Source organism: Trichosurus vulpecula, chromosome 4 (assembly GCF_011100635.1).
Source record: "Trichosurus vulpecula isolate mTriVul1 chromosome 4, mTriVul1.pri, whole genome shotgun sequence".
Lineage (NCBI taxonomy): Eukaryota > Metazoa > Chordata > Mammalia > Diprotodontia > Phalangeridae > Trichosurus > Trichosurus vulpecula.
Window position 1 is genome coordinate 154,680,590 of NC_050576.1, and position 26,385 is coordinate 154,706,974.

The 26,385-nt window shown below is 36.3% G+C and overlaps 1 protein-coding gene across 2 annotated transcripts in view; it reads left to right on the forward strand.

Annotated features, from left to right (window-relative positions):
- The window catches only part of COG2 (component of oligomeric golgi complex 2), a 71,313-nt gene that overhangs the window by 39,764 nt on the left and 5,164 nt on the right, over window positions 1-26,385 (forward strand). For both annotated transcript variants that reach the window (XM_036756553.1, XM_036756554.1), the window contains exons 8-16: window positions 622-746; window positions 4,012-4,138; window positions 11,799-11,938; window positions 17,221-17,282; window positions 18,746-18,897; window positions 20,808-21,008; window positions 22,007-22,079; window positions 22,425-22,567; window positions 25,267-25,406. In XM_036756553.1, coding sequence (XP_036612448.1) covers window positions 622-746; window positions 4,012-4,138; window positions 11,799-11,938; window positions 17,221-17,282; window positions 18,746-18,897; window positions 20,808-21,008; window positions 22,007-22,079; window positions 22,425-22,567; window positions 25,267-25,406 — 1,163 coding nt within the window. The remainder of the gene's footprint in view (window positions 1-621; window positions 747-4,011; window positions 4,139-11,798; window positions 11,939-17,220; window positions 17,283-18,745; window positions 18,898-20,807; window positions 21,009-22,006; window positions 22,080-22,424; window positions 22,568-25,266; window positions 25,407-26,385) is intronic.

A 26,385-nucleotide genomic window follows, 5' to 3' on the forward strand; every position in this document is an offset into this window, starting at 1 on the left:
TCTCATGGACTTGTGATATTGTTTTGGTTAACAGTAAAAAAAGATTGCAATTGAAATTAAAGGAATATTTTAGGTTGGGAATATCTTTAGTAAGATACTTAATTGGAACCTGTTGTCAACCATATTACCTTTAAAAAATAAGAACTTTTTTCTCTTTCTATTCTCACTCCATAATTTCTTTTTTCCATCTCCTTGTCTGTCTATGATCCAATAAACTTTTTTTTCTGAATGGAGGTGGAAGAAATAGGGTGAGATAATCACAGAATCATTCCCCAAGTAGAAAATTTGCAATGGAATGATTCCCTGGATCAGTACCTAGCTCATTGTTTTCCTGTCAGAATCACCAAGAGGTATAATGTTAAAGAGAAGCAGCTGAAAAGTGCTGATCTGTTAACTTCAGGACTCCTGTGCCTGATGTGTATTTCTGTAGGGTCAAAGTTGGCCACTTGATGGGATAATGTTATTTTTATAACTATTCTAAGAAACATTATGTGCTAACTGTAATATTCATTGATTTGGGATTGAAAGGTTAGATTTTTTTTTTGAGATTTTCACCATTTTTTTGTATCTTAATACATCTCCATCTATTTAGATGCTTTATATTGTTACTTTTGCTGACAGGTGATTGTAGAACAGTTTGTTCAGTCTCATCCAAAAGGCCTTCAAACCATGTATAATAAGTTGTTGGAGTTTGTTCCTCACCATTGCCGCCTTCTTAGAGAAGTCACCGGAGGGGCCATCTCAAGGTACTGTAACTTTTTTAGCTTGCCCCGACAGTTTCATTGTCATGCTTGGATTAGATGGTTTCAAGCTTTGCAGTACTCCTAACAACTTGCAGTTCTGTCATTTATCATTAAAGTTGCTGACTTTCCTTTTTTCTAAATTCTAAGATCTGTATTTGTATATTACTAATTCCTTGAGAGTATGTCTAAATTAAATGCAAATGTAAAACTTCTACATACTATTTACATACTTAGATTTTTGCTATTTAAAAATCTGAGGTAGTAAATATGTTTATTGGCCTTTGGATTGTTACTTGTTATTTCTGATAAAAGACTTGAACTGAGACCCGTTTTTTTAAATTACCTTTATACAAAATAGCAGCAGCAATTTGCTGAGTTTGGGATGAGAATTTGCTAGAAATCATCTTATAAAATTATTTGACCCATTAAACAGCATGGTATAATGACAGGACAATTCTCCTTCAACCTCTAGGCTTGACAAGCCCATTATTAGTCCTAAAATATCAAGACTGAATGTTTTACATTGTCTTTTCTGCTGTCTTCTCATTGTAATTTTAGTAACTATAGCAGTTTATGAAATCTGAGGCATCAAAGTAGTAGTGTCATTTATCAGATCTTTTGGTTATAAGACCTATCAAAATGCTCCAGAATTTCATCATATGTGTTACATTACCTTAACCAGGTCCTTTGCTTGAGTGTACTTGTCATTCAGTCAGCAATCATTTATTAAGTACTTAGTGTCTTCCAGGTACTGGAAATACAAGCAAAAAGAATGACAGCTTCTGCCCTCGAGATACTTGCTTGCATTTCTCTTTTTCCAGTACTTCTACTCCTAAGTATTCTTTTTATTTTTTAACAAAATAAGTCTTTATGAATGATTTTCTTTTTCTTTAATATCCTAATTACCCCCAACATTCCTTCACCTTCCTCTCCCAGAGAGCTATCCCATATAACAAATAATGTATTTTAAACACAAAAAAAGGAAGAGGAAAAAATCATCATAAATCCTAAAAGTTTAAAAATATGTGTAGTGTACAACATTTGAAGACCTCCCACCTCCACATTGGAGCAGGGGCAGGTGTTTCCCGAGTATTCTTCAATGTATTTTTCTATGAATGAATGGTATACGTTCCATAAGTCCCTCTCTTTCACCTTCTCCAAGAATTTTTTAAAATTGTATTTACTTCATGAAATCTTCCATGAATAAATATGAAATTATCTTCCTCTGCTCCAAGGCAAAAACACTTAACTATGTACTTAATGTAAATGCCAATTTGTTCTTGGGCTTGGACCCCTGACCAGACATTAAGATCTGAGTTGAAATCCAGCCTTAAACACTAGCTGGCTGAGTGACCCTGGGCATATCCCTTAACCTCTCTTTGCTTCATTTTCCGCATCTGTAAAATGGGGGTAATAATAGCACTTACCTCCCAGGGTTGTTGTGAGGCTCAAATGATGATAATTGTAAAGCACAGTGCCTGGCACATGGGGAATGTGTAACTGTTATTATCATTGTAGTGTCACATAATCTTGTTTCATTTTTGTCTTTTCTATACACAAAGAATGATCCAAGCGTTGAATGTTTAAATTCTTAGAGGATATTTTATGAGATCATATAATTTAAAACTGGAAAGGATTGTAGTGAATATCTAATCCAACCCCATAATTTTACAGATGAGAAAATTGAGACCTGTAGAGGTTAAGTGATTTTTACCTAATGTCACATGACATTGAAGCTAAGCTTAGATTATCATTTATAAAATAAAATTTTATTTATATTAATAGGCTGTCATTTGCAATTAACTATTAATAAGTAGTAATAATGACAGTGATATAAAATGTTTCTAAAGCTAGCGTGGCTTAAGCTTTGTTCTCTGAAGACTATAGATTGACTTAATTGGTTATCTACTTGCAGGTGTTATATGCTTTTAATTTATTTTTAGTGTTTCATTTGTTACTCTTTCAATAAATTTTAATTTCTTCTTTTCATTTTTAATTATTGCGATATCCAAAGCCAGAATAGCAAAATCTCCTTTTCTCTTTACCTCCCAAATTTCTTAATTTAAGATTCATCTATTTGCAATTAAAACGTAATACTTGGAAAATTGCTACTCCTTCTCCCCCTGCCCCTTTTCCCCAGCTTTTTGTATTATTAGTACCTATAGAAAGAGCTACCATTTTTGCTAAGCTAGAATACTATGAAGAAAAAAATGGGATTTTGGCACAATACTTTAGCACCGTTGTCAAAATGTTAAAAGGCCCTATTTTAGGAAAACAGTTTAACTATAAGACATTTATTTTCCAATTTGCTAAAATAAGTCCAATTTTCCATTTGTTGCTTAGAAAATACCAGACTAGAACAAAAAAATCATTAGACAACAACTCAGTGGCCAGATTGTGATTGTTGCTGTTTATATAGAGATAATATAGTTTCAGAAAAAAAAACTCTGCCTTGCTCTTTATTTAGAGAACTTGCTAATTAGAAACACTGTGTGAAAGAAATTTGAATCTGTTCTTCCTCATTTCTTTAAGGACAATATCTGTCAGAATTTCGCTTGAAGTACTTACTGGTTCATTGGCTTTTGAAGCTGGATAACCTGCAGCATACTTGTTAATTTGGAGGAAAGACATAGCAGATAGCCATGGTGTAGTGGCCAAAACACTGGATGTGAAGATGCATCTGGATTTTGAATTCCAGTTATGCTGGTCTTTCTAGACCTCAGTTTCCTCAATTGTAAAATGAGAAGGTCGGATGAGATGATTGAGCCCTATGGTTTCTTCCACCTTATATCCTATAGTACTATGAATCAATGGCAGTTTGAACAAAAAAAATATTTTTTTTTGTGGTGGGGCTGCATATTTTCTATGAAAACGTAACCACAATGGAATTTTTTAGGGTATGGAGTGGTAGCAATATTCCTGAACGGTTTTGAAGTTTCTGCCCTACATCAGTCACTGGCTTGCAGCACAGTATGGATTAAGTTGTTAGGACTCTTGAGTCTGAGGTTGTAAAGTAATAAAAGGAGGGTTAGGGGACAGATTAAAAACTGTCACATTTGAGAATAATGTTGTGACTGAAGAGCCAAACTGAGATTAGGGGAGGTGGGGCAAAAGTACTTGTAATGAGAGGTTAGAAAGGAAGAGGTAAACTGAGTTTTAGAGTGAAGGACATTTAATAGAAGCATCACTGTAACATTTGCTTTTTGTATGAAGAAGAGACATTCTAAATTGGAATGCACTAAACTGGAATTTTGCCTCTATCTCACAGTGAAAAAGGTAATACTGTTCCTGGATATGATTTTCTGGTGAATTCTGTGTGGCCAGAAATAGTGCGTGGTTTAGAAGAAAAACTACCTTCATTATTTAATCCTGGGAATCCAGATTCATTCCATGAGGTAATTTTAAAAAAAATTAAGTGTTTTGATGCTTCTCACAGTTCCGTTTTGAGGGTTAAGGATTTAAAAGTTACCACGTCCTCTGTTCGATTTTCTGAATGCTCTGGCTCATTAGAAAAAGAAAAAAATCTTGTTATCATACAATCATACATCTACTGTAAAATGTGCAATTGTGCAAAAATTTTTATCCAGATTTAGATGTCTGATACTTTGAAGGAGTAGGAACAATTTTAATTCAACCATTTGTAGTATAAATCAGATAACACAAAAATCACATATGTGTAAATATAAATGAAGCTCCTTAAATTTTTTAAAAGAACTCCATTATTTCCTTGAGTGTTTTGAATTTCTAGTGGAAACATTTCATTTTAATGTATTTAAAGGGCTTTCAAAAGCCAATACCTTTTAGGATTGATTTTCAGATTTGGAATTTTGTGAAATGTTATGAGATTAAATCGAAAAGGTAAATTATATATTATTTTAAAAAGAAAAATGTTGCTTTGTTACCTAAATGTGAGTCATTATCAAGAATGGTAGTCCAAGCTGGTACTAGGAATTCCTCAAAAGGCATTAAGACTAAAATGATAAAAGGCCTGGATCAGTTGCTTTGTATTACAATTTTAGTAACATAATAGTATCTTTAAAAATGAAGAGGTATTTGCTGACTTAGATCATAGAAGTTTAGTATCTGAGTTGGAAGGAATGTCAGGATTTCCAGTACAATCCATACCTGAACAGGAATCCCCTCTAATAATGATAATAATAATAACTGAAATTTCTCTAGAACTTAGGACTTGCAAAGTACTTTACAAATATCTCATTTTATCCTCACAACAAATGTGGGGGGTGGGTGCTTTTGTTATTAGTATTCCGATTTTACAAATGAAGAAATTGTAGTAGACAGAAATTAAGTGGCATGCAGGGGCATGCAGCTAGTAAGTGTCTGAGGCTAGATTTTTAACTTAAGTCTATCTTGTCTTCAGGTCCAGTCTCTATCCACTGAAACTCCTAGCTGCCCACTACAACAAATAGTCATTAAAACATTGCTTGACTTCCATTCCATTCCACCTTTGGATAGCTCCACTTGTTAAGAAGTTTTGTTTTGTTTTGCCTTTCATCAAGCTGAATCCTAACTATGGTATCTACCTGCTTCTAATTTTGCCTTTTGGGGTCAAGTAGAAGAAACCTAATCCCTCTTCCAGATGAAAGCCCTTCAAATACTTGAAAGCAGCTATTAGGTCTCCCTCTAAGTCTCATCCACTTAAACACCTCTAGTTCTTTCAGCCAGTCTTCATATGACAGATTATCAAGGTCATTCAACATCCTCATGGCCCTCTCTTGGACACTGTCTAGCTTATCAGTGTTCTTCTTAAAATGTCATTTAGAATTACACTCAGTACTCCAGATGTTGTATAATCAGTGCAGAATTCAGTAAGGCTTTCATTATCCCCCTCCCGGACATCATGCTTCTCTTAACACAGTCTAACATAACAGTAGCTCTTTTTGAATGCTGTATCACTAGTTGACTCATTAAGCTTGCAGTCTGCTAAAGCCAGCCTACCTTTTTCAAAGATGAATTATTGGCCAGGAATACTTTTCCCATCTTATACTAGTAAAGGTTTTTGTTGTGGACACTTTACCTTTATCCCTTTTAAATTTTATCTGATTACATTTTGGATCTTAACTCTCTCCTAGTGTTAACTATTCCTCTTAGTTCTGTGTCATCTGCAAATGTGATAAGCACACCATCTCTTCCTTTATCCAAGTCATTGCTAAAAGTGTTAAATGACATTGGGCCAACATCAAATCACTAGGGCACTATTACTAGTCACTTCCTAAGCTGACGAAACCATTAATGATAGCTTTTTGAGTTCAGCCATTCAAACAGCTTCAAATCCACCTGACTGTAACTTCCAGCTCTCCATATTTTCTACAAGAAAAGCACCAAAGACTTTGTCAAATGCTTTGCTAAAAATATACCAAAGTTAAACACTCCTCTGGTTTCACTTTCTAGTACTACTGTCAAAAAATGACATGAGGTTAGTTTGGTGTGTCTTATTCTTGATTAGCCATGTGGCCCTTTGTGATTCCCAGTTCCTTTTCACTAACCTTTAATGATATGCTTTAGAATTTTGCCAGTTATTAAAGTCAAGCTCATTAGCATAGTTTTTAGAACCCATCCTTTTCCCCTGTTTGAAAATTACAAATTGCCCTTCTCCAGTCCTAGGGCATCTCTTCCCTTCTTAATGATGTTTCAGAGATCATTGGCAGTGGCTCATCAATCATATACACTAGGTCTGTTAGTACCCTTAGTTCATCTGGGCCTGCAGAATTGAAACTATAAAGAGTTACTTATTTAGGTTTCAACTCCCTAGCCATTTCTGTCCTGGTCCTTTTCAGTCCGGAAATTATTGTCTTTGCATAGAAAAGAAGAACAAAATAAAAGGTGAACAGCTCCCTTTCAGTTACAATTTATTCGTCATCATGGCATCCACCCTGAGCAGTGATCCTTTCCCTCTTTGATTCTCTTCTTTTACTCATTATAGTTTTTAAAAGCTCTTTTTCTTTTCCTTAGTTTCCCTTGCCAGCCTCAGATTTTTCTCAGATTTAGCTATGCTTTCGTATTCATCCTTTGTTACCTTGTTCTTATTTCTATCTTCTTTCCATATCTTTACTGATTAACTTGGATTTTTTTTTTAATCTCCATGTGCATTCACCTTGGTGTCTTTTGTCAAGTCAGTTGACTTTGTTGGACCTCTGTAAAAGGAGAGGTTTGAACCAGAAAACTTTTTATATCACTTCCAGCTCCCATTGCTTCCAGTTCCAAATTCGTGATTCTGTGATCCCTACTGGACTACTTTCATTAGGATCCTGCCTATTCTTTTTTTGAACCCCTTAAAGTGTGTGTTCCCAAATCTAGGGCATATACCAGATTTTGCACAGATTTTCTTTCCTTTTTCATTAATTCCAAATTGGAATCATTACTTTCCTCCAAGGTTCCCATTATTTCTTCCTCCTTCAACCTAATCTTCCTTTTATTGAGAATCAGGCCCGGAATAGACATTCCCTTTTTTGTTTCCTCCAACTTTTGAATGATGAAATTCATATTAATTGGTGCCAAGAAAGGGAAGAGAGAGAGGCACAAAAACTTTTAAGGTACACAAAACACTTTCCTTAAAACAAACTTGTAGAAAATAGGCCATAAAATTATTTTCTTCATTTTACAGATAAGCAAGTTGAGGCTCAGAGGGATTAAGTAACTTTCTGTAGGTAACATAACCAGAAATTGTCATAGCTGGGACTCAGTCCTAGGTCTCTCTTAATTTCAAATCTGATGCCCTTTCTATTATATAGTACTTTATCCCCTGAAACTGAGAATATCTTTTTTTTTTAACTAAAAATTTATTTTTAGTTTTCAGCATTCACTGCCACAAGATTTTGAGTTCCAGATTTTCTCCCCATCTCTCTCCTCCCCCCACCCCAAGATGGTATGCATTCTGATTACCCCTTCTCCCAATCTGCCCTCCCTTCTATCCTCCTACCCCCCTTATCTTATCCCTTTCTTTTCTATTTTCCTGTAGGGAAAGATAGATTTCTAAACCCCATTGCCTGTATATCTTATTTCCCAGTTGCATGTAAAAACAGTTTTTAAATTTGTTTTTAAAACTGTGGGTTCCTCATTCTCTCCCTTCCTCCGTCCTCGCCCACCCTCGTTGAGAAGGAAAACAATTCGATATAGGTTATGCATGTGTAGTTATACAAAACACTTCCATAACAATCATGTTGTGAAAGACTAACTATATTTCCCTCCTTCCTATCCTGCCCTGCCCCCGCCGTTTATTCTATTCTCTCCTTTGACCCTGTCCCTCCTCAAAAGTGTTTGCTTCTGATTACTACCTCCTCCCATTTGCCCTCCCTTCTATCATCCCCCCCCCCCCCCGCTACTTATCCCCTTCCCCCCTACTTTCCTGTAGGGTAAGATAGATTTTCATGCCCAATTGAATGTTTATGTTATTCCCTCCTTAAGCCAAATCTGATGAGAGTAAGCTTCACTCATTCCCTCTCACATCCCCCTTCTTCCCCTCCATGGTAAAAGCTTTCTCTTTCCTCTTTTATGTGAGATAATTTACCCCATTCTACTTCTCCCTTTCTCCTCCTCCTGGTACATTCTTCTCTTACCCTTTAATTTTATTTTTTAGATATCATTTCATATTCAACTCACCCTGTGCCCTCTGTCTGTATATATGTATATTCCCTCCAACTACCCTACTACTGAGAAAGGTCTCTTGAGTTATAAGTATCATCTTTCCATGTAGGAATGTAAACAGTTCAACTTTAATAAATCCCTTATGATTTTTCTTTCCTGTTTACCTTTTCATGCTTCTTTTGAATCTTGTATTTGAAAGTCAGATTTTCTACTCAGCTCTGATCTTTTCATCAGGAATGCTTGAAAGTCCTCTATTTCATTGCATATCCATTTTTTCCCCTGAAGTATTATACTCAGTTTTGCTGGGTAGATGGTTCTTGGTTTTAATCCTAGCTCCTTTGACCTCCAGAGTGTCATGTTCCAGGCCTTCCAATCCCTTGATGTAGAAGCTGCTAAATCTTGTGTTATCCTGATTGTGTTTCCACAGTACTTGAATTAAAACTCAGAATTATCTTAAAGTACATAGGTGAAATTGCTTTGTTTTATTGCTATATGACAGTGGCCATTTAAGAGACCATGCAAGTTTTGGGTGATGTGGATTCTACATTATATTTATGGAGTAATTATCTGAGGGTTTAGCTCCTTTAGCAACTAGTTCTCCCTCAAATGACCTACAATAACCCCTTATTGTGGCTCAGAAATGACCTTGTGTTTTTGAGGCTTTGCCAGTGGGTAGCAGTCTGATGGTGGACTGTGCCTACTCTCCAAGGCCTGGTCTCACCAAGTATGAAGATTCTGTGCTCAGAAGGTTGACCAGCTTGTGAAAGATATTTTTGACCACAGTAATCCATAATGAGCTCCCCAGTTTGACATCACAGTGCCTTTTTCATATTCCCCTAACCTCCGTTTAAAATACAGAATTATATTTCTCTCTAAGGGAGAAAAATGGAATATGAAGAAATCTCAGTATAATAATTTCCTGTTATAGATCAATCACAAGTTAACTGCTCCAGGATTTGTTTCTCCCATTCCTATCCACCCCAACATGCTGTTCTCCGAGCATAAGCTGCCAGCAGGAGGAAGCAACACCACTCCCCACCATAAGAGCCTTGCTGGTCCATGCCTTTCCACCCAGTTTTCTCCACACAAGTGATACCTGGAAAGTAGGATGAAGAAAGAACAAACCTTAAGGCTTTGCTTCTCAAACTTAGCCTTTTCTTCTACTCCAAGCTAACTAGATTACAAACCCCCAGGGAAGGAGCTACAAGTGAATGTGGGTATTTTGTATTGCCCATACTATCAAGTAATCTTATCAGTCACCTGCCCATGTTGGGACAGGTGACTCTTAAGGAGTCACTTTGGGATGAGCATCTCTTTTGGCTTCTTTGAAGCAAAGGGTGGGACAAATAATTGCCTTTCTTAACTTCCATGGGATTTTGGCCCCATTCTACCTGATGCCCTCTTTAATTGAATGAATTTTGTCATGCTGGACTTCTAAGTCATTACTAGACACGTTGTAACCAATATAGGACCAACTTTAGCATGACAGCGTAATAAACAACTTCTCCAGGAAGGAGACCAACTCAGTCTGTGTACCTGTTGTTGCTGCATTTTTCCAATAAGGAACTATGTAGCCTCCCACCTAAGGGAGTCAAATTTCTAGTCCTGGCCATCTGAGCAAAAACAGCTCTCTATGGATGGCAATTAACTCTTTAAAAATATTTCTTCAGTATTCTTTTCCTATGCAAAACGTCTTCCCCCGTCCTTCCTTGTTAGCTCACCTCAGTACTGAAGTTTATGGGATGATCGCTAGGCTGCTTGCCTTTTGGCAGTCTGACATCTCTGTGGTACAAACAATGCTCTTCCATTGAGTAATACAGATTCCCTAAAAGGGAATTTAAGGACACATAAAACATCTACCTTTAGTCAGAGCAGGTAGCAAAAATGTATCCCACAATGACACACGTATCCAGGATATGTAAGATGTGTCTAAGAACCTAGGATGAGAGCAGTGACTACAAGAAAGCAGCAAAAAGCAGGTAGTTATAGTTTGTTTTACTGGGATGCTGCAGACTGTAGTGTGGCTCTAAAATTGTGTCATTGGAAGCTACCCATGAGCTCAGTCCATCTGTTCTTTTCCCTCTCCTAGAATGTCCTCTTGCCTCTGCACCAGTCCACCTCTTTGAACTTCGGCCAATGTTTATGAGGCACCCACTGCTTCTAGAGTGTTATGCTTAGTTCTGAGAATTACTGAGAATGATAATGCACTATTCCTGCCTTCAAGGCTAGTAGGGCGATATGGTTTACACACAATTATAATACAGAATTGTGCCTTTTAATTATCGATCATATTTTACTTTACAATTTACAGAGTATTTAATTCTCAGCTCAGAGATAGGTGGTATAAATATCTTACATATGAGGGAATTGAAGTTTATAGAGGTAATGTGTCAGGGCCAGGCCCAAGACCAGTACTCTTTTACTCCATCATACTACTGTTCTTGATAAGCACCTGAGAGAGGTACAAAACAACTCCCTATCAGGGGGAAGGGTGATGAAACCATTTGTAAAAAAAAAAAAACTGACATTCAAACTCAACTGTAGAGGATAGGTAGCGTTTCAGTAGATGAGAGAGGGCATTTCAGGCTAACAAGCATTGTAAATAGAGACCAGGGTGTGTAAGTGTTGCACAGAGAAAGGAGTGACTCAGATGTAAACTGGAAAGGCAGCAAGGTGCCAAACAATAGAAAGCTATTTGAGAGGCAGTTGGGAAACTCTTGTTGAACCAAGAAGATCAGATCCTGAAGTAGGAGAGAATAAAGGAGGAAAAACCACTTGGGGAGGATATTGCAATAGTCTAGATAGATTGTAGGAGCAACTAGTTGGCATAGTAGATGGAGTACTAGGCTGGGAGCAGGAAGACTTATCTTCCTGAATTCAAATCCGATTTCAGACACTTACTAACTCTGTGACCCTGGGCAAGTCATTTAATCTTGTTTGCCTTAGTTTCCTCATCTACAAATTCAGCTGGAGAAGAACATAGAAAACCATTCCAGTATCTTTGCCAAGAAAACCCCATATGGGGTCACAGAGAGTCAGACACAACTGAAAAAGGACTGAACAACAACGAAAGATGGATTGTAATCAGGTCCTGTATGAGGACCACAGTAGTGGAAAACTGGAATAACATTCACTACTGCTTTCTTGTTCCTTGGGTAGAATAAAGTGCTCTCCTTCACATGTGTAGATGATGCTACTATCCGTGTGCTTCAGCCTTATTTTTCTGGTAGTTTTAATGAAGTTACCTTAATCTAGTCTCCTTCAATTTCATTTATGGCCAGTGGCACACATTATGAACAGCTGACTTAAGTACAGTCTTTTTTGCTGGAGAATAAATTGTATTCACCCATGTCAGGTCTGGATTATTGCTTTTATGAGTATATGTTACTAACTGCATGTTGGTCAGGGATTGAAACTCAATTTAAAAGATTGCTTTTTTTGTTTTTATTACAGAAGTACACCATAAGTATGGATTTTGTCAGAAGATTTGAGCGACAATGTGGATCACAAGCCAGTGTAAAAAGATTAAGATCACATCCTGCCTACCACAGTTTCAATAACAAGTGGAACTTACCTGTTTATTTTCAAATACGGTCAGTAGTTAAATTCTATTCCCCCACCCACCCACCCCCACCTTTCTTATTTATTTTGAATTTGAATGTCAGTCAGGAATCTTGTCTTTAATCAGAGCTGCTTTTAGTTGTGGTTATCAGCTTTCTCCTTTTAGTGATAGTTTAAAGTCTGTAAACAATATCACCAATGCCAAAATCACATGAGTTAATGAACATTTATCCTATCAGACAAACACAGCATGCATAGGAATATCAGGTACTTTGTTAGGGATTAAAGAACAAGTATAAAAATGAAACAGGGCCTGCCCTCAAGGAGCTTATTACATTCTACCAGGGAGGAAAGATAACTGTAACTACAAATATATGTAAAATAAATACAAAGCAATTTCAGGAGAGAACTGGAGTATTCACATGTGCAACTGGAGTATTCAAGAAAGGAAGACCTTTTAGAGAAGGTTTCACTTGAACTGAACTTTGAAATTAGATAAGGATTCCAAGAGGCAGAAAGGAGAAGGGAGAACATTTCAGGCACATCCTGTGCAAAGATACCTGTGCAAGAGATGGAATTTCATATAGGAAAAGCATCTTACAGGTCAGTTTAGCTAGATTGTTTTGGGGCTGAGAAGGAGTAAAGTGGTATTAGTCTGGAAATTTCAAAGAATGCTTACTACTAAACAGAAATGTGTATTTCATCCTTGAGGCAATCAGATTCCAGTGAATTTTCACCAGGCAGGGGAGTGATGTGGTCAGACCTGTGCTTTTAGGAATATCAGTTTGATAGCTGTGTGGGAGATGGGTTAGAGCAGAGTGAGAACCAGATGCAAGAAAACCAACTAGGAAGCTCATGCAGTATTCCCAGCAAGAAGAGGTTATGAAGGCCTGAGCCAGATGCAAGAGATGTTATTATTCACCAAGCCTGGCATTTGATTGGTTTGGGAGATGAAGAAAAGCGAAATGCTGAAGATGAATCTGAGGTAGTGAACATAGTTGACTGAAAGATTAGAGATACTCTCAACAGAAATAGGAAAGTTAGGAGGAGCAGTAAGTTTAGAGGGGAAGATAATAAATTTTGAGCTGCTATTTTGTCTCAATTTTCACTCTATCATAGGTGAAGATCATAGAATTATTGATTTAGAGCCTGAAGGGACATTAGAGGCCATAGATTCTGTCTTCTGTTCCCCTGCCCTCATTTTACAAATGAAGAAACAGACACAGAAGGAGGCTGAGTGACATTCCCAAGGTCACATAGTAATTGTCTGAGGAAGGATTTGAACCTAGGTCTTTTTGACTCCCAAGTTCAGTGCCCTGTTCATTATGCAATGCTAAGATAGCCGTTTCCTTCCTACCTTATAGGGATAACGAAAAGATAAATATTGTAGAACATGCAAAGTGCTACCAGACATTTAAAACCACATATTTCATTTATATTTTCAGTTTCTATTTTAAATATAAGATATCCAGTAAAGGGGAGCAACTAGGTGGCACAGTGGTTAGGGCATCAGGCCTGGAGTCAGGAAGACTCATCTCTGTGATTGCAAATGCAAGTCTCATACACTCACTAACTTTGTGACCCTGGACAGGTCACTTAACTGCTTGCCTCAGTTTCCTCATCTGTAAAATGAACTGAAAAAGGAAATGACAATCCACTCTAGTGTCTTTGCCCAGAAAACCCCAAATGGAGTCATGAAGAGTCCGACATGACTGAAAAACAACTCAACAAAAAAATCCAGTAAAAGATTCAAGCTACTTACTTTTACCCAATTTGATCTGATACTGTAGCCTATTATTTCAACACAAATAAAAACTAATTTTGAGAAATTTTAAAGTCTTATTCTGTTCTTCTGCCTGTTTTTCTAACAGGCCTAGAAAATAAACCAATGCATGGGTCAATGAGATATTTGTAGAGTAGCTGGTGTTATAAACAAGTTCTAAGGATGTTTGAAATCTGGAAAATTAGGTGAAATCTTATTCATAATATTGAATAAATAGGTATTAGGGAAGCATTTACTTGAGTTTAGAATCAGAATCTTAGAATTGAAATAGATCTTAGAGGTCATCTAGTCTAATCTCCTATTCATGATAATAATCCCGTTTCTTCCTTATTGCTATTCTTGTTCCAAACATAAAAAAGCCCTGTTTTGAATCTTTAGCACTTTTTCCTAAGTTGAATGTCATTCTAGATAATGCTCTTTATTGTCCAGTTGGCCAACATTTTAAATCCCTACTATTAATTTTGAACATATCTTGCTTTCCCTTTTCATCTATTTCTCCTACAAACCAATGGCACTGAGCCACTTTACCAATATGATGACACTGTCTTGACTAATTAAATAAAAGGGAGAAATTTGGGATAAAAAGACTATATAAGTGCCATTAGAAAAATTATAAATACAATTAGGTAGTAATAATAGTAATTAAGATACACTTAGAAAACTAATTAGATAATTATAGTTTTTATCACATGGTAAAGTTTAGCTAACATTTTAGTAGAAATACTCTGAGAATTTTATCTTTTTAAGAGGGCTTTGATGTCTTTGTTAGTATCCTTCTGCCAGGTAGAGAAGAAAAAAAATCACAGAAAGAGGAATATGTTAGCTGTGGGGAAACTTGCATTATAATTGCCTGTCATGATTGCAAATGTAATTTTATTCTTAATAATTGAATCCCATTTATTAAGGTGAAATGTGTCTTATCAGACACAGAAGTATGTCTTCCCCATTAAGTTGGCCCAGAACATACGTTTGTCTTTCAGTGAGAGGTCAAGGAGTTATTCATTTGTTTTAAAAATTAATGTATTGAATTGGAAACAGTTGTGTCATATGAAAATTGTATGAGGTGAATTTAGGGCAAATTGTCCTTTTATTTCATGGGCAAATTTTTAAATATATTAAAGGAATATTCTGTAATATTTTAGTGTTGTAAAAGAAGAACAGCTAGTTATTCGCTCATCATAGTCACAGCAGCTAATCAGACTAAATGCATTCTCTGTCATTTCTGTTTCTCTTGTGTTCATTCTCCTTTCCATTCCCTGCACAGCCTCAAATCTAAATTGTTCCTTCATAAACTATTTCTTCAAAGCTCTTTCTTCTGCTGATAACCTTCCTGAGATTTACCTATTTTAGGCTAGTAGGCTTTTCTCAACCCTAGAATACCGATGATGTGTGCCAGACTGGGTCGATCTCATTGTGATGTCCTGACTTCTCTCAGAGCTGTTATTGAAACCCTGAATTGTAGTTGTACAACAACACTTTCACCCAAAAGGCTTTTGCTTTCCCCAAATCCCTGGTTTAATTAAACATTACCTGCACAGCTAGAAATAGTTGATTGATTTTTCCACTTAACACTATTCAAAGTTCACAAAGATTTTTATTTTTGTTACATTTTTCAATAGAGTGGTTTATCCATTTAAAATAAATTTCAAATAGGACATTGTGGCACATTGCTATTGATTTTTATCAGACATTGGCTTGTTTATTAATGAAGTGCGACAAAAAGGCCTGCAAACGTGGTTCAGATCGTAGTCACTGTGCCATGTGATGTACTTTAAGGTGATTTAAAGTAAACCTAAGATTGAGATTGAAGGCATTTTGTTGAATTTTTTTTGTGTGGAAATATTGATGCCAGTATGGCACGTTTTGTGTTTTTTTTCTCTGCCTTAAATGTTCTTTGCAGTTAAATTATAGGTGTATACTATCTTTGCATGGTGTCCTTTTCCTCTTAGGGTTACTTGAATTAAAATTTAATTTCTCCTTTCCACCTGGAAGTATGAGCCAGCAGTCTGATAAGGTAGCCAAAAAAGCTGATACAATTTGGAGTGTCATTGAGAGGTGTGTGTATGTAGAGAGAAAGAGAAAGGGAAGGAGGGAAGGGAAGTAGAGCATGAGAGTGAACATACTTTTATGAATAGGAAGGTGGTGGTCCCTCTTTACACTTGTCATACCCCAGATTATTGTAGTCAGTTCTGAGCACCACAATTTAAGACTGACATTGATAAAGCTAAAGATTATCCAGAGGAGGCCAACGGCATGGTTCAGGACCTTGAGTCTGTGTCATTAGAATTGGTCGAAGGAATTGGGAATGTTGAACCTCAAGAAGAGAAGACTCCAGAGAATATGCTAATTATCTTCAAGTATTTGAAGGCCCATCATTTGGAGGCAGATCATCTTTGGCTTCTGGAAAACTTCCTAACAATTAGAGCTGTCCAAAATTGTAATAGGCTACCTTGAAAGGGGAGGAAATTTCTCTACTCCCTCCCCCTGAGATGTCTTTTGACAGAGGCTAGATGACTGCATAACAGAGATGTTTTAGTAGTGATTCTCTCAATTATGAACTGGACTCAGATGGCTGCCAAAGTCCATTCCAGCTTTAAAATTTTATGATTCTGGTTGCCTTCACTCACATTAAATTCTAGGACCTTAAGCTTCCATTTTAGGAGAAAATAAGATAACTTCATCCCTTTTCCTTAAGCTAGTACTTTAGAGCACCTGTTTTTTTCAAAGTAATCAATTAAATTTCTTAAGGTCTTAAAGTACAAGTTAATAGTTCATTGCTTGCCTTCAAGGAGTTTACATTCCTTTGAAGTAGATAAAATACACATAAATGTGTGCAAAACAAGCTTTAGCAACTATGGCAGTATAACTAATAACAAAAGGAATATAATCCAAAGACCACAATAAAAGAGTTATTTTAAATACTAGTGTGTTCCAAGAAACTATTTTTAGCACTTTGTGAGACTTTTGATATATTCATTTTAAACTCATTTTGATGTCTTTCTAAACTATTATTAAGTACTAATCCCTCAGGTTATGTCAGTCCTCCGTTCTGTAACTTTCCCCCCAAGTAGTCCCTGGCTCAGAATGTTGAATAGCCTTCCAGTAGGGAGGTCCTGCTCCTCCTCTACATTAGTTTTCAGATGGCCAACTGCAAATTGTATTAAGCTAAGTCAGGTTTCTGTTTCTGGCTCTACTACTGATAATGTGGCCTGAGTAGGTCACTTCATGTTCCTGAGCTTACCTGTAAGACGATGGGATGAAATTGTGTCTATGAGGCCCCTTTCAGTTCTATCATCCTAGAGTCAGTGAAGACAAGAGGAATTGGACTGTTTTTGTCACTATGATCTATACATTTAGGGAATTGAAAGAATAAAACCTACAGATTTGAATGGAATAATTGGTAGTCCCAGATGAAGCTTGTTTTTCATCTTCATGGAGCTATATTACCATATAGGTACATTATATGTAATTTAAAGATTAATATGTTTTAAATGCATATTATGACAATCTTATTCTTGTTCTTCATATCAGATTTAGAGAAATAGCAGGATCTTTAGAAGCAGCACTTATAGATGGGCTGGAAGAAGCTCCAGGTAACTTGTTTATAATGTGTAATTAACAGAATGTTGCTGAATGTTAAATGTTGGTTAAGGTAAACAAGTCATGTAGACCTTAATATCCTTATCCTTTTAAGAACTAGATTCTTAAGACACTCAGGTTGTTTTTTTTTTTAAACTTTAATACTTAAAAAAAATCAACCTAGCAATATAGAAGCCAGGAGGATCCATTTCATTGCTGCTTGCTAATATAGGAATATTGAAACAAATATCATCTTTAAGTCTAACAGAATTTGTGTCCTGAATTTCCCACATAAAAATGTGGCATCTCAAAGAGTGTGTAAATGTCCATTTTTCATAGGAAAAAGTTATTGGACCATCACAACTAGACATGAATGTCAATTGATCCTCTGTGTTGGTCTCTGTTTTCTAATACAGTAAGAGCCCTTGGCTAGTATTCTAAAAATGGGACTAATATAGAAGGTTTAGGGTCAGAATAGACATTTTCTTCCCTCAGAAATTGACCGGACTGCAGTTGCTCTGCTGAATGTCCCATAGCCGACATATATCCATTAAACCCTATCACTTCTTATTTCTGTATATTATAATCACTTAGTGAGGATATTTTGATTCTACCTAGGAACCACCATATTATTTATTCTTTGAATATTTCTATAGGGTTTCTTTGTGAGAAAACAAACAAAACAAGAAACCATGCATTCCATTTCTTTTTAACAATACCAGTTTCTCTTTAAGCACAGTAACAATTTTAGAGTTAAGGAGAAAAATTAGTGGCTAGCTATTGCCCAGGCCAGAAATAAGGTGTTATTTAGCATAGGCTGTACACCTAGAGGTGGAAGGAACCTCAGAGAACACCTAGTCAGGTAGCTTTTAATTTCCATAGTATGAGTATAGAGTATATTAAGGTAAAAGCGAAAGAAATAATGGCAAAGAGGAAACAGAAGTCCTTAAACTTTATTTGGTTGATTTGGTGCATACCTTCTTTCATCATTATCCTCCACCCTCCCCACCCCAAAAAAATTCATTTTTCAATGCTCTAAGTGATTTTGGTGGCTGTCCAAATATTCAGTAGGTAACATTTAAAGAAGGGGTACAGGAAGAACATTTGGTCATCAACAAACTAGCAAAGATTTTGATTTAATAAATTTAATAAATTGTCTGAATATAAGGTATTTATTTTCATTATGGTTGTTTCATTTAGTCGGTAGAGAAAAGACATCTCTGATAAAAGAATTGTATGCATTATTAGCTTAGGGGACATCTTAATAGTGCTGGCAGACTATATAGCTATCCATATAACTTGGGAATAAACCGAGTTTCTTCACAGCAATCAAATGGTTTAAAATATCACTTTTTTGGTTCTTAAATAGTATGGAATGAAAAGATTAGACTGTTACGTAAGACTTACAGAAGATTTATAGATCATAATTGACTTAAGGTGATTGGGATCCCTTAAATGTATGTTTTTTCCCCCCTAGCTGGGAGCTCATTTTGCCTTTTGGCCTCTCATATGGCATGGGTCAGTCTTATGAAGTGTTGGTCAGATCAGATGTATTTACCATTGCTAGCACACCGTCTGTGGAAACTCACTTTACAGATTTTAGCACGGTACTCCATGTTTGTTAACGAGGTAAGGGCTGGGTGTTTCAGTGTTAATCATCAATGCTAATAAAAGACAAAGATAAATATAAGTTAAATACTGTGATGAGATTTAAGCCTGTCTTAAAACTGTTCTTCAGAAAGTTCAAGAGGGCAGATTTCTATTATGAAAAGTAACTATTTTTTAAAAACTGTAGTGGGCTACCACTTGTTCAAGGCTATATATCAAGCTCTTGGTTTTCTCTTTAAGTATTATTTAAGATTCATTCGCTGGCACATCTTCACTGTTTCATGTTTCTTGAAAACATCATCTACTGAAAAGTTCTTTTTTCATTTGTAATTTCATAATTACATAGTATGATATATTGTCTTCTGATACTTTCTTAATATTATCCTTGAATTAGAACAAGATGCTCATTATTAAAACTATTTGAGATGAAAATAAATAAAAATAGTTGGTTTCCTTTCCAGTTTTTGTAAACTTTACTAAATTCATTCCCATTTCAAAAAATTATATCTTTATTAAGTAGTCACATGTTCTGTAATGGTCCATTAGGCTCTGTTAAGTATTCATTTATCAAATACTAGTGTATTCTTACTCTATACTAGGTACTGTGGAGGGTAGAAGGATGAGAGAGGTGCAGTTCTTGACTTAATGGAGCCTGAAATGTGTACCATAGAGTCAGATCCTCAGCCCAGGCAGAACTTAAATTCAAAAGAAAGAAAAATGAAAGAAAAGAAAACATAGGAGACTATATCTATATTATTTTTTCCCCTTTGCCCACCCCTCTAATGGTTGAGAAGAATACTGGGAAGAAGGGAAGAGATTAAATAAGTGAAGAACCTGGAAACCAGCTGGACTAGGGGAGGATCCTGTAGAGTCTAGGGTGGTCACCTTCTATGAAAACCCAGGAACTTGTTACAGGGTGTCTCAAAAGTCTTAATGCAGTTTTAACCTTTATTCTTTCTATGCCCCTCGATATAGAGGTCTTTAGTGCCACAGAATTTAGTCTAGTTTCTCTTATCCTCATTGACCCTGGAATGTTAGAGCTAAAAGGGGCCTAATACTGTCATCCCATCATCTCAGGCAAGGAAGCTGAGGCCCAGAAATGTCAAGTGAATTGCCCAGGTCACATTGATCATCAGTAGCAGAGCCAAAAACAAAACCTGAATCTTTTGGCTTCTACCTTAATGCTCCTACTCATTACTTGCTCTTGTCTAACCCTCTCCTCTGCTCAAAGCCACAAAGAAGTGTTTGAGACTTCCTACATCACATCAGGGACAGAAGAATAATGAGATACATTCAAAAGGATGTTGTGCCTGATAAATTACACAGATTCTTACTGCCTGGAGTCCTCCTGTGCTGCTCTTCCTCTTAGTCCATCCCCTTGATCTGAAAAGCAGATGACACTTTCTTGTCTTTTTGCCATTATGCTGTTAACAGATCTCTTTTTTATATAACTGTAGCTGTGCAAAGAATGCTTTGTTCTTGTTTCTGTTTGTTTCAAAACACAATTTGAGGTTTATTTTTGTTGTTTTTTTTTTTAATTAGTTCTGCACTTTATTTGATAGAACTACATTGTGGGCCAAAAGTTACATGCTTGAGTGTTGAGGTGGAGAAGGGACCTCTGTAGTTTATTATATGATTTGAGACTCATCTAAGATTCATCAAGGTGGTGAACAGGAAAATATAAAGATGTTTCTTTCTTGCTAATCTAAGATTGGTTACAAAAGTGAAAAAAATAAGTTACAGGGGCTACTTGTCACCATATGATGCTTGCTGCTGGTGAGCAATTACTTACCAGCCTATCAGTATATGTTTACTGAGTACCCTTTATGAATCCTTGCGTAAAGTTAAGTATAATTTAACATGTTCAACAAGTCTTTTTATGGCAGAGTATTTGTCCTGAATGGAATTTTAATCATTAAATTATTTTTCAGTTATTACTCAGGCCTATCTCCAACGAAAGTGCCAAGGATAGTAAAAAATCCTCCATAACTAGTAACAAGGAGTCTTCCTCCATTACTCAAGGAACCAGTGAGGACCAAGGAAATGGTGTTTCTGAAACACAAGCTGTAGTTTGCATTTCCAATACGCAGCTTATACATGTGGTTGCAGACCTTGACAAACTTCAGGAACAAGTAGGCATACATTCCAGTGTTGTTTATAAATGTCAATATTAATCAATTTGCATTATAATTATCACTGTTAAGTTTTGCACAACTGGGCATGATGGGGCTTATAATATAGAGGTAGCAGGGGCTTGGAGAGATTTTTTTTCCTAACCTGTCTGGATGAAAGTCAAACTATGCAGGACAGATAGTAGTCTGTCCTCTTCTTGAGTAACTCATGTTTTTTGAATAGTGCCAAAAATTATGCCTCTTTCTATGTATTTGTTTTTGAAAATATATGAAGTGAAGTTTTTAAATATATATTTACTAGACTCCCATTGCTTTTTCATGCTTACTTTATCATAGCAGCCTGACATAACTTCTATGAGCATAATCTTTGTGTGTGGTGAATTTTTATTTTGGTTACCTAAGGAAATATTTGCTGTAACATTTAGTCTGCAGCTAAGCTTTATTAACTGTTCAGATCTTAACAGTTTTTTTTCTTTGCGGCATGCATGTAACTGCCACAGTTTTGCTTTCATTGTTAAAAGAGTGTATGTGGTGTGCATGTTCATAAAGCCTTCTGATATACAGTTTTGTTCTCTGCCTCCCCCCCACCTGAAACATAATATTTTGTGGTATATAAATGAATAAGATTGTCTTATTTGGTCAGTATATGTTTTTGTAGGCTTTTTTATATCTTTTTTTTTAATTCTATGTTTTATTATTTAATATTTTTTAGTTTTCAGCATTGATTTCCACAGGCTTTTTTATAAGAGGATCACAGAATAGAAAATATTGTTTCTGCTTTTCAAATTCCCATATAACAACCACTAATTAGATTTTTTTACTACGTTTACTATTAAATACATTTATTAGGAAAGCATTAAGAGTGTTACTTTCCTCTGATGAAGATTATTAGACATGCCAGTTATAGGTTTATAATGTTGATAATAGTGTAATCATTGTGGAGCTAAAGATGCACATATTTTTAAAAAGCTGTGGAATACATTATTTGTTTGTTTCAGCTTCCAGAACTCTTGGAAATAATCAAGCCCAAACTTGAAGTAATTGGTTTCAAGAACTTTTCCTCTATCTCAGGTAAAAATGAGTCTGCTACCTCTTAACATTCTTTAACCAATAAATAATTTAAAATGAATTTTTGAAAACTTAATAATATATGAACATTTTTATTTTTCTCTTTTGAAATCTTTTGATCTCTTGAAATAAGTCCTCTCAATAAGTCCTCTCAATAAGTCTTCTCAAATGCAATACTTTGTTTATTTTAATATCCCATTTAATTATTTTAGTCAGAATTCTTGTGTTAACTCTTGATTTAGAGACTTCAGCTCATGTGATATTATAACAGAGTATATTGTATTTAAAATAAAACTTGTATTTTTATCATGGAGAGGGGTTTAAATTTGAATATTTATACCTCAACAGCAGCCCTTGAGGATTCTCGAATTTCTTTATCTTCCTGCATGCCTTCCCTGAGTAACAGGATCATCCAAGACTTGAGTGAGTCCTGCTTCAGTTATCTGAAAAGTGCCCTGGAAGTTCCCAGACTTTACCGAAGAACCAATAAGGTCAGTCCGATTGAACAAAAACTATTTCTTTTCCAAAGATATAGCAGTTGAGTAATATAACACAGAGCCCCAGAGTAGTCCAGTTTGATTGGAACAGAGTATGTGAGTGGTGAATAATGTGAAATGAGACTGAGAAAGTAGGTTGTCACCAGATTGTTGAGGGTCTTAAATGCCTGGACCCTGTAGGTTTATTCAGTAGACAGTTGGGACCCACTGATAGTTTTTGAGTCTAGCTATATGATCAGAGATGTGCATTAGGAAGATTGCTCATGAGAGAATGTGATAGGTTGGTTAGAAAAGGATACACTAGAGGCAAGATAATTAATTAGGGTATTGCTTGGTTTACTAAAATTATAAACATGAGAGCTGGAAGCCCCTTTAAAGATGAACTTGTCCAAATGCATCTTTGCATAGATGACTAAACTGCAGCTCAGAAAGAATGACCTCGTCCAGGGTCACAGAGGGGATAGTAGAGCTAAGACTAAGACTCAGGTCATCTGACTCCAAGTCTCACTGTGATTGTTGCAGTGGAAGCAAGAAAAAAAAAGATATATCAGAAATCTGTTAGAGAGGTAAAAGTAATATAGTACATGGCAACTAACGGGGTAAAAGTGGTGAGAGAAGTCAGAGACGATCCAGGGTTTTTCTTTCTGAGTGACAGGATAAATGGTGCTACCATGAATAGAAATAGAGAAGCTAAGGTGAGGAATAGGCTTGGAAGTTAAGATTATGAGTTCACCTTTAGTCATGCAGAGTTTGAAATGCTGGTAATTATGCCCAACAGATAGCTGGAAATACAAGACTAAAGCTCTGATGAGAGATTAGAGGTAGACATCTAGATTTACGAGTTATCCACGAGGATAATTATTGATGATGAGGAGATATGACTGAAGCAGTAAATGAAGTCATGGAAGAGGATGAGGTTGCCATGAGAGAGAAGAAAGAAACAAACATAGACTTGAGGGCCACCTACACTTAAAAAGGAAGGAGCATGATGAACCAGCAAAGGAGACCAAAATGGAGTGGTCAGAGTTAAGTAGAAGAGTTCCAGAAGCCAAAGGAGAGGGTATCAAGAAGGTGACCAGAAGCATCAGATACCACAGAGGTGTGAAGAAGGCTAAGGAGAGAAAAAACAAATTTAGTAATAAAGTCATTGGTGACCTTGAAAAGAATATTTTCAGTAGAGTTGTGGGGATAGAAACCACATTGAGAAGTGAGTTGAAGAAGTTATAAGTAAGTGGAGACAGCAAGTGTAGAATACCTTTCTAGGAGTTTGGCAGTGAAGGAGAGATAGGACAATGGATTGAAGTCTTTCTCGGTAATTTAAAATCACAGATTCTTGAATACTGTTGGCTTTTTTTCCTGACAGGGCATCTGCTCTGGTGTGACCCCATTAGAGGCAATAGAAACCTGCATTTGAAATTTTTAAAAAAATGAGACAGTCTATATGTGTCTCTTAATAGTCAGTGACTGATTAAACAAGTTATTAAACTTCCTGATCCTTAGTTTTCCCTTATTTAAAATGGGATGCTAATACTTGCATTACCTGTTTTACAAGATGGTTATGAGGAAAGTACTTTCTAAACGGTATCATGTAAACTACTACAGTTATTTAGTGAGTTAAGAACCAGAAAAGATGAATAACCTTACCTTCTTTTCAAGGAATATTACAAGGTTTTAAAAGTTGAAAAACTGCACAAGATTCCCTTTTTCCTTCACATTTGTTTGAAAAGGGCAATTGTGGGGCAGCTAGGTGGTGCAGTGAGTGGTGCACTGGCCTTGGAGTCAGGAGGATCGGAGTTCAAATCCAGCCTCAAACACTTGACACACTTACTAGTTGTGTGACCTGGGGCAAGTCACTTAACCCCAAATGCCCTATTTTCCCCCTCAAAAACAATTAAAAAAAAAAGAAAAGGGCAATCCTACTTTTACATTCTATGCAAACTTGATTTAGAGAATTTATTGTCACTGTTAATACCTGTTTGACCTATTATTTTCTCCTCAACCTATTCTTCTTCTAGAGTATCCAAGAAATCTATTTTTTTTCCCTCTCAATTCTTTTTCCCTTTGGTATAGTTAATTTTCACTTCATTTGCTGTTAACAGATAGGAAATGCTAAGTATACTTATTCTAAATCTCTTTGGAGTTGTTATAAAAATCAATTTCTTATTTAGCAAGTCCGTTATTTGGTCAGCTTTGTAAGGACACAAGAATTCTACAATTTCCTTCTTTCTATTACCATTGTTACAGAGTACAAGTAGAAAGGCTCTCGGCTCCTCTGGTTAGAGGTTTAGCCAGTGCCTATATTTCATCTTTTTATTTCTTACATCTCAGATACAAAGAAACACTGTGAACACTTTCCTAAAGTGCTCAGTTTTATCATTCAGAACGCTGCATTTTGCCTCTTCTGTTCTCATTTGTGGTAACCATTTGGAGATTGGGGAAGGGGGGGGAGCTATTTTTTGGAATGATTGCTTTCCATTTTTCGTAACTTTCATAGCACAATTGTTTCCTTGCCATTCGGCAGCTTATTATATAGCTACGTGTCTTACTTTAAAACGCTCCGTGCCTTTCTCCAAATGAAGGTCTACCTGCAGCATGAATTTGACATTAAGATTTTTGAATGAGTTGTGATTCTCTTCCATTTTTCTTCCTACCCCAATTTTCCCATCCCCACCCCTGTGCCAACAAAATTACAGGAGGCCCCGACCAAAGCTTCGCCCTACGTGGACAGTGCTCTGAAGCCATTCTACCAGCTTCAGAGTGAGCACAAGGATAAACTCAAGCAGTCCATAGTTCATCAGTGGTTAGAAGGTGCTCTTTCAGAAAGTACTCACAAGTAAGTAATATTGGCAGTAGAAATATATGAAATACTCTGTTTCAAAAAAAAAAGTCCCAAGCCAGAGACACGTTAGAAAATCAGGATCATATAAAGGTAAAATAGCTGAAAAGGTCAGAGCATTTCTTTTGATATTTCAAAGTATGGAACACAGACTCCATTCCTCCCCATCACCTCAAATCTTTCAGCTCTCATATTTTTGGATGACAGCCAAGTTTCTGGAACCCCTATAAAAAACAACTTTCCAAACATTTCTGTACCCACCCACCCCCCAAACCTCTTCTTTCCTTTTGGATTGCGCAGAGGCTGCACTCCCCTCCATTTTTCCACTGCTCACAACTCAGTTCTATCTAAGGCAGGCTCTTAAGCCCGCTTGCTTCGTCTTTTCTAACTGTTGACTAAGATCCTCAGAAAAATCTCTTCACTTCTCTTTTAAGCTCTCAAAAGTCCTTCACAATTTGACCCTTTCCTACCTTTCCAGTCTTTGTACTTTTCACCTCCTTTCACATGCTCACCAGTCATGTGACATTGGTTTTGTTGTTCCTTACACAGCATGCGCATTTCCTGACTCCTTGCCTTTTCATTGCCTGTTCCCGGTGCTTAGAATGCTCTTGGTTTTCTTTTGACCTCTGCCTCCTGGCTTCCTTCACGACTCAACTCAAATCTCACTCTTTAGATGAGGCCTTTCCTATCTCTCCCACTGCTATAGTACTTTCTCTTTGAGATTGCTTTCCATTTACACTGTATATCTCTTGTACATGATGTCTCTTACATTAAAATGTAAGTTCCTTGAAGGTAGGGATTGTGTTTATCATCTTTCTTTGTATCCCTACTGCTTAGCACAGTACCTGGCACATAGTAAGAACTGAATAAAAATACTTGTTGACTGACTAGCTGACTTATCCTTCCTCTTCTCTTCCATGATCTTTTTTCTTCCTCTCCCTTCTTTTTTTCCCTCCCTCACCTTTCTTTCTCTCTT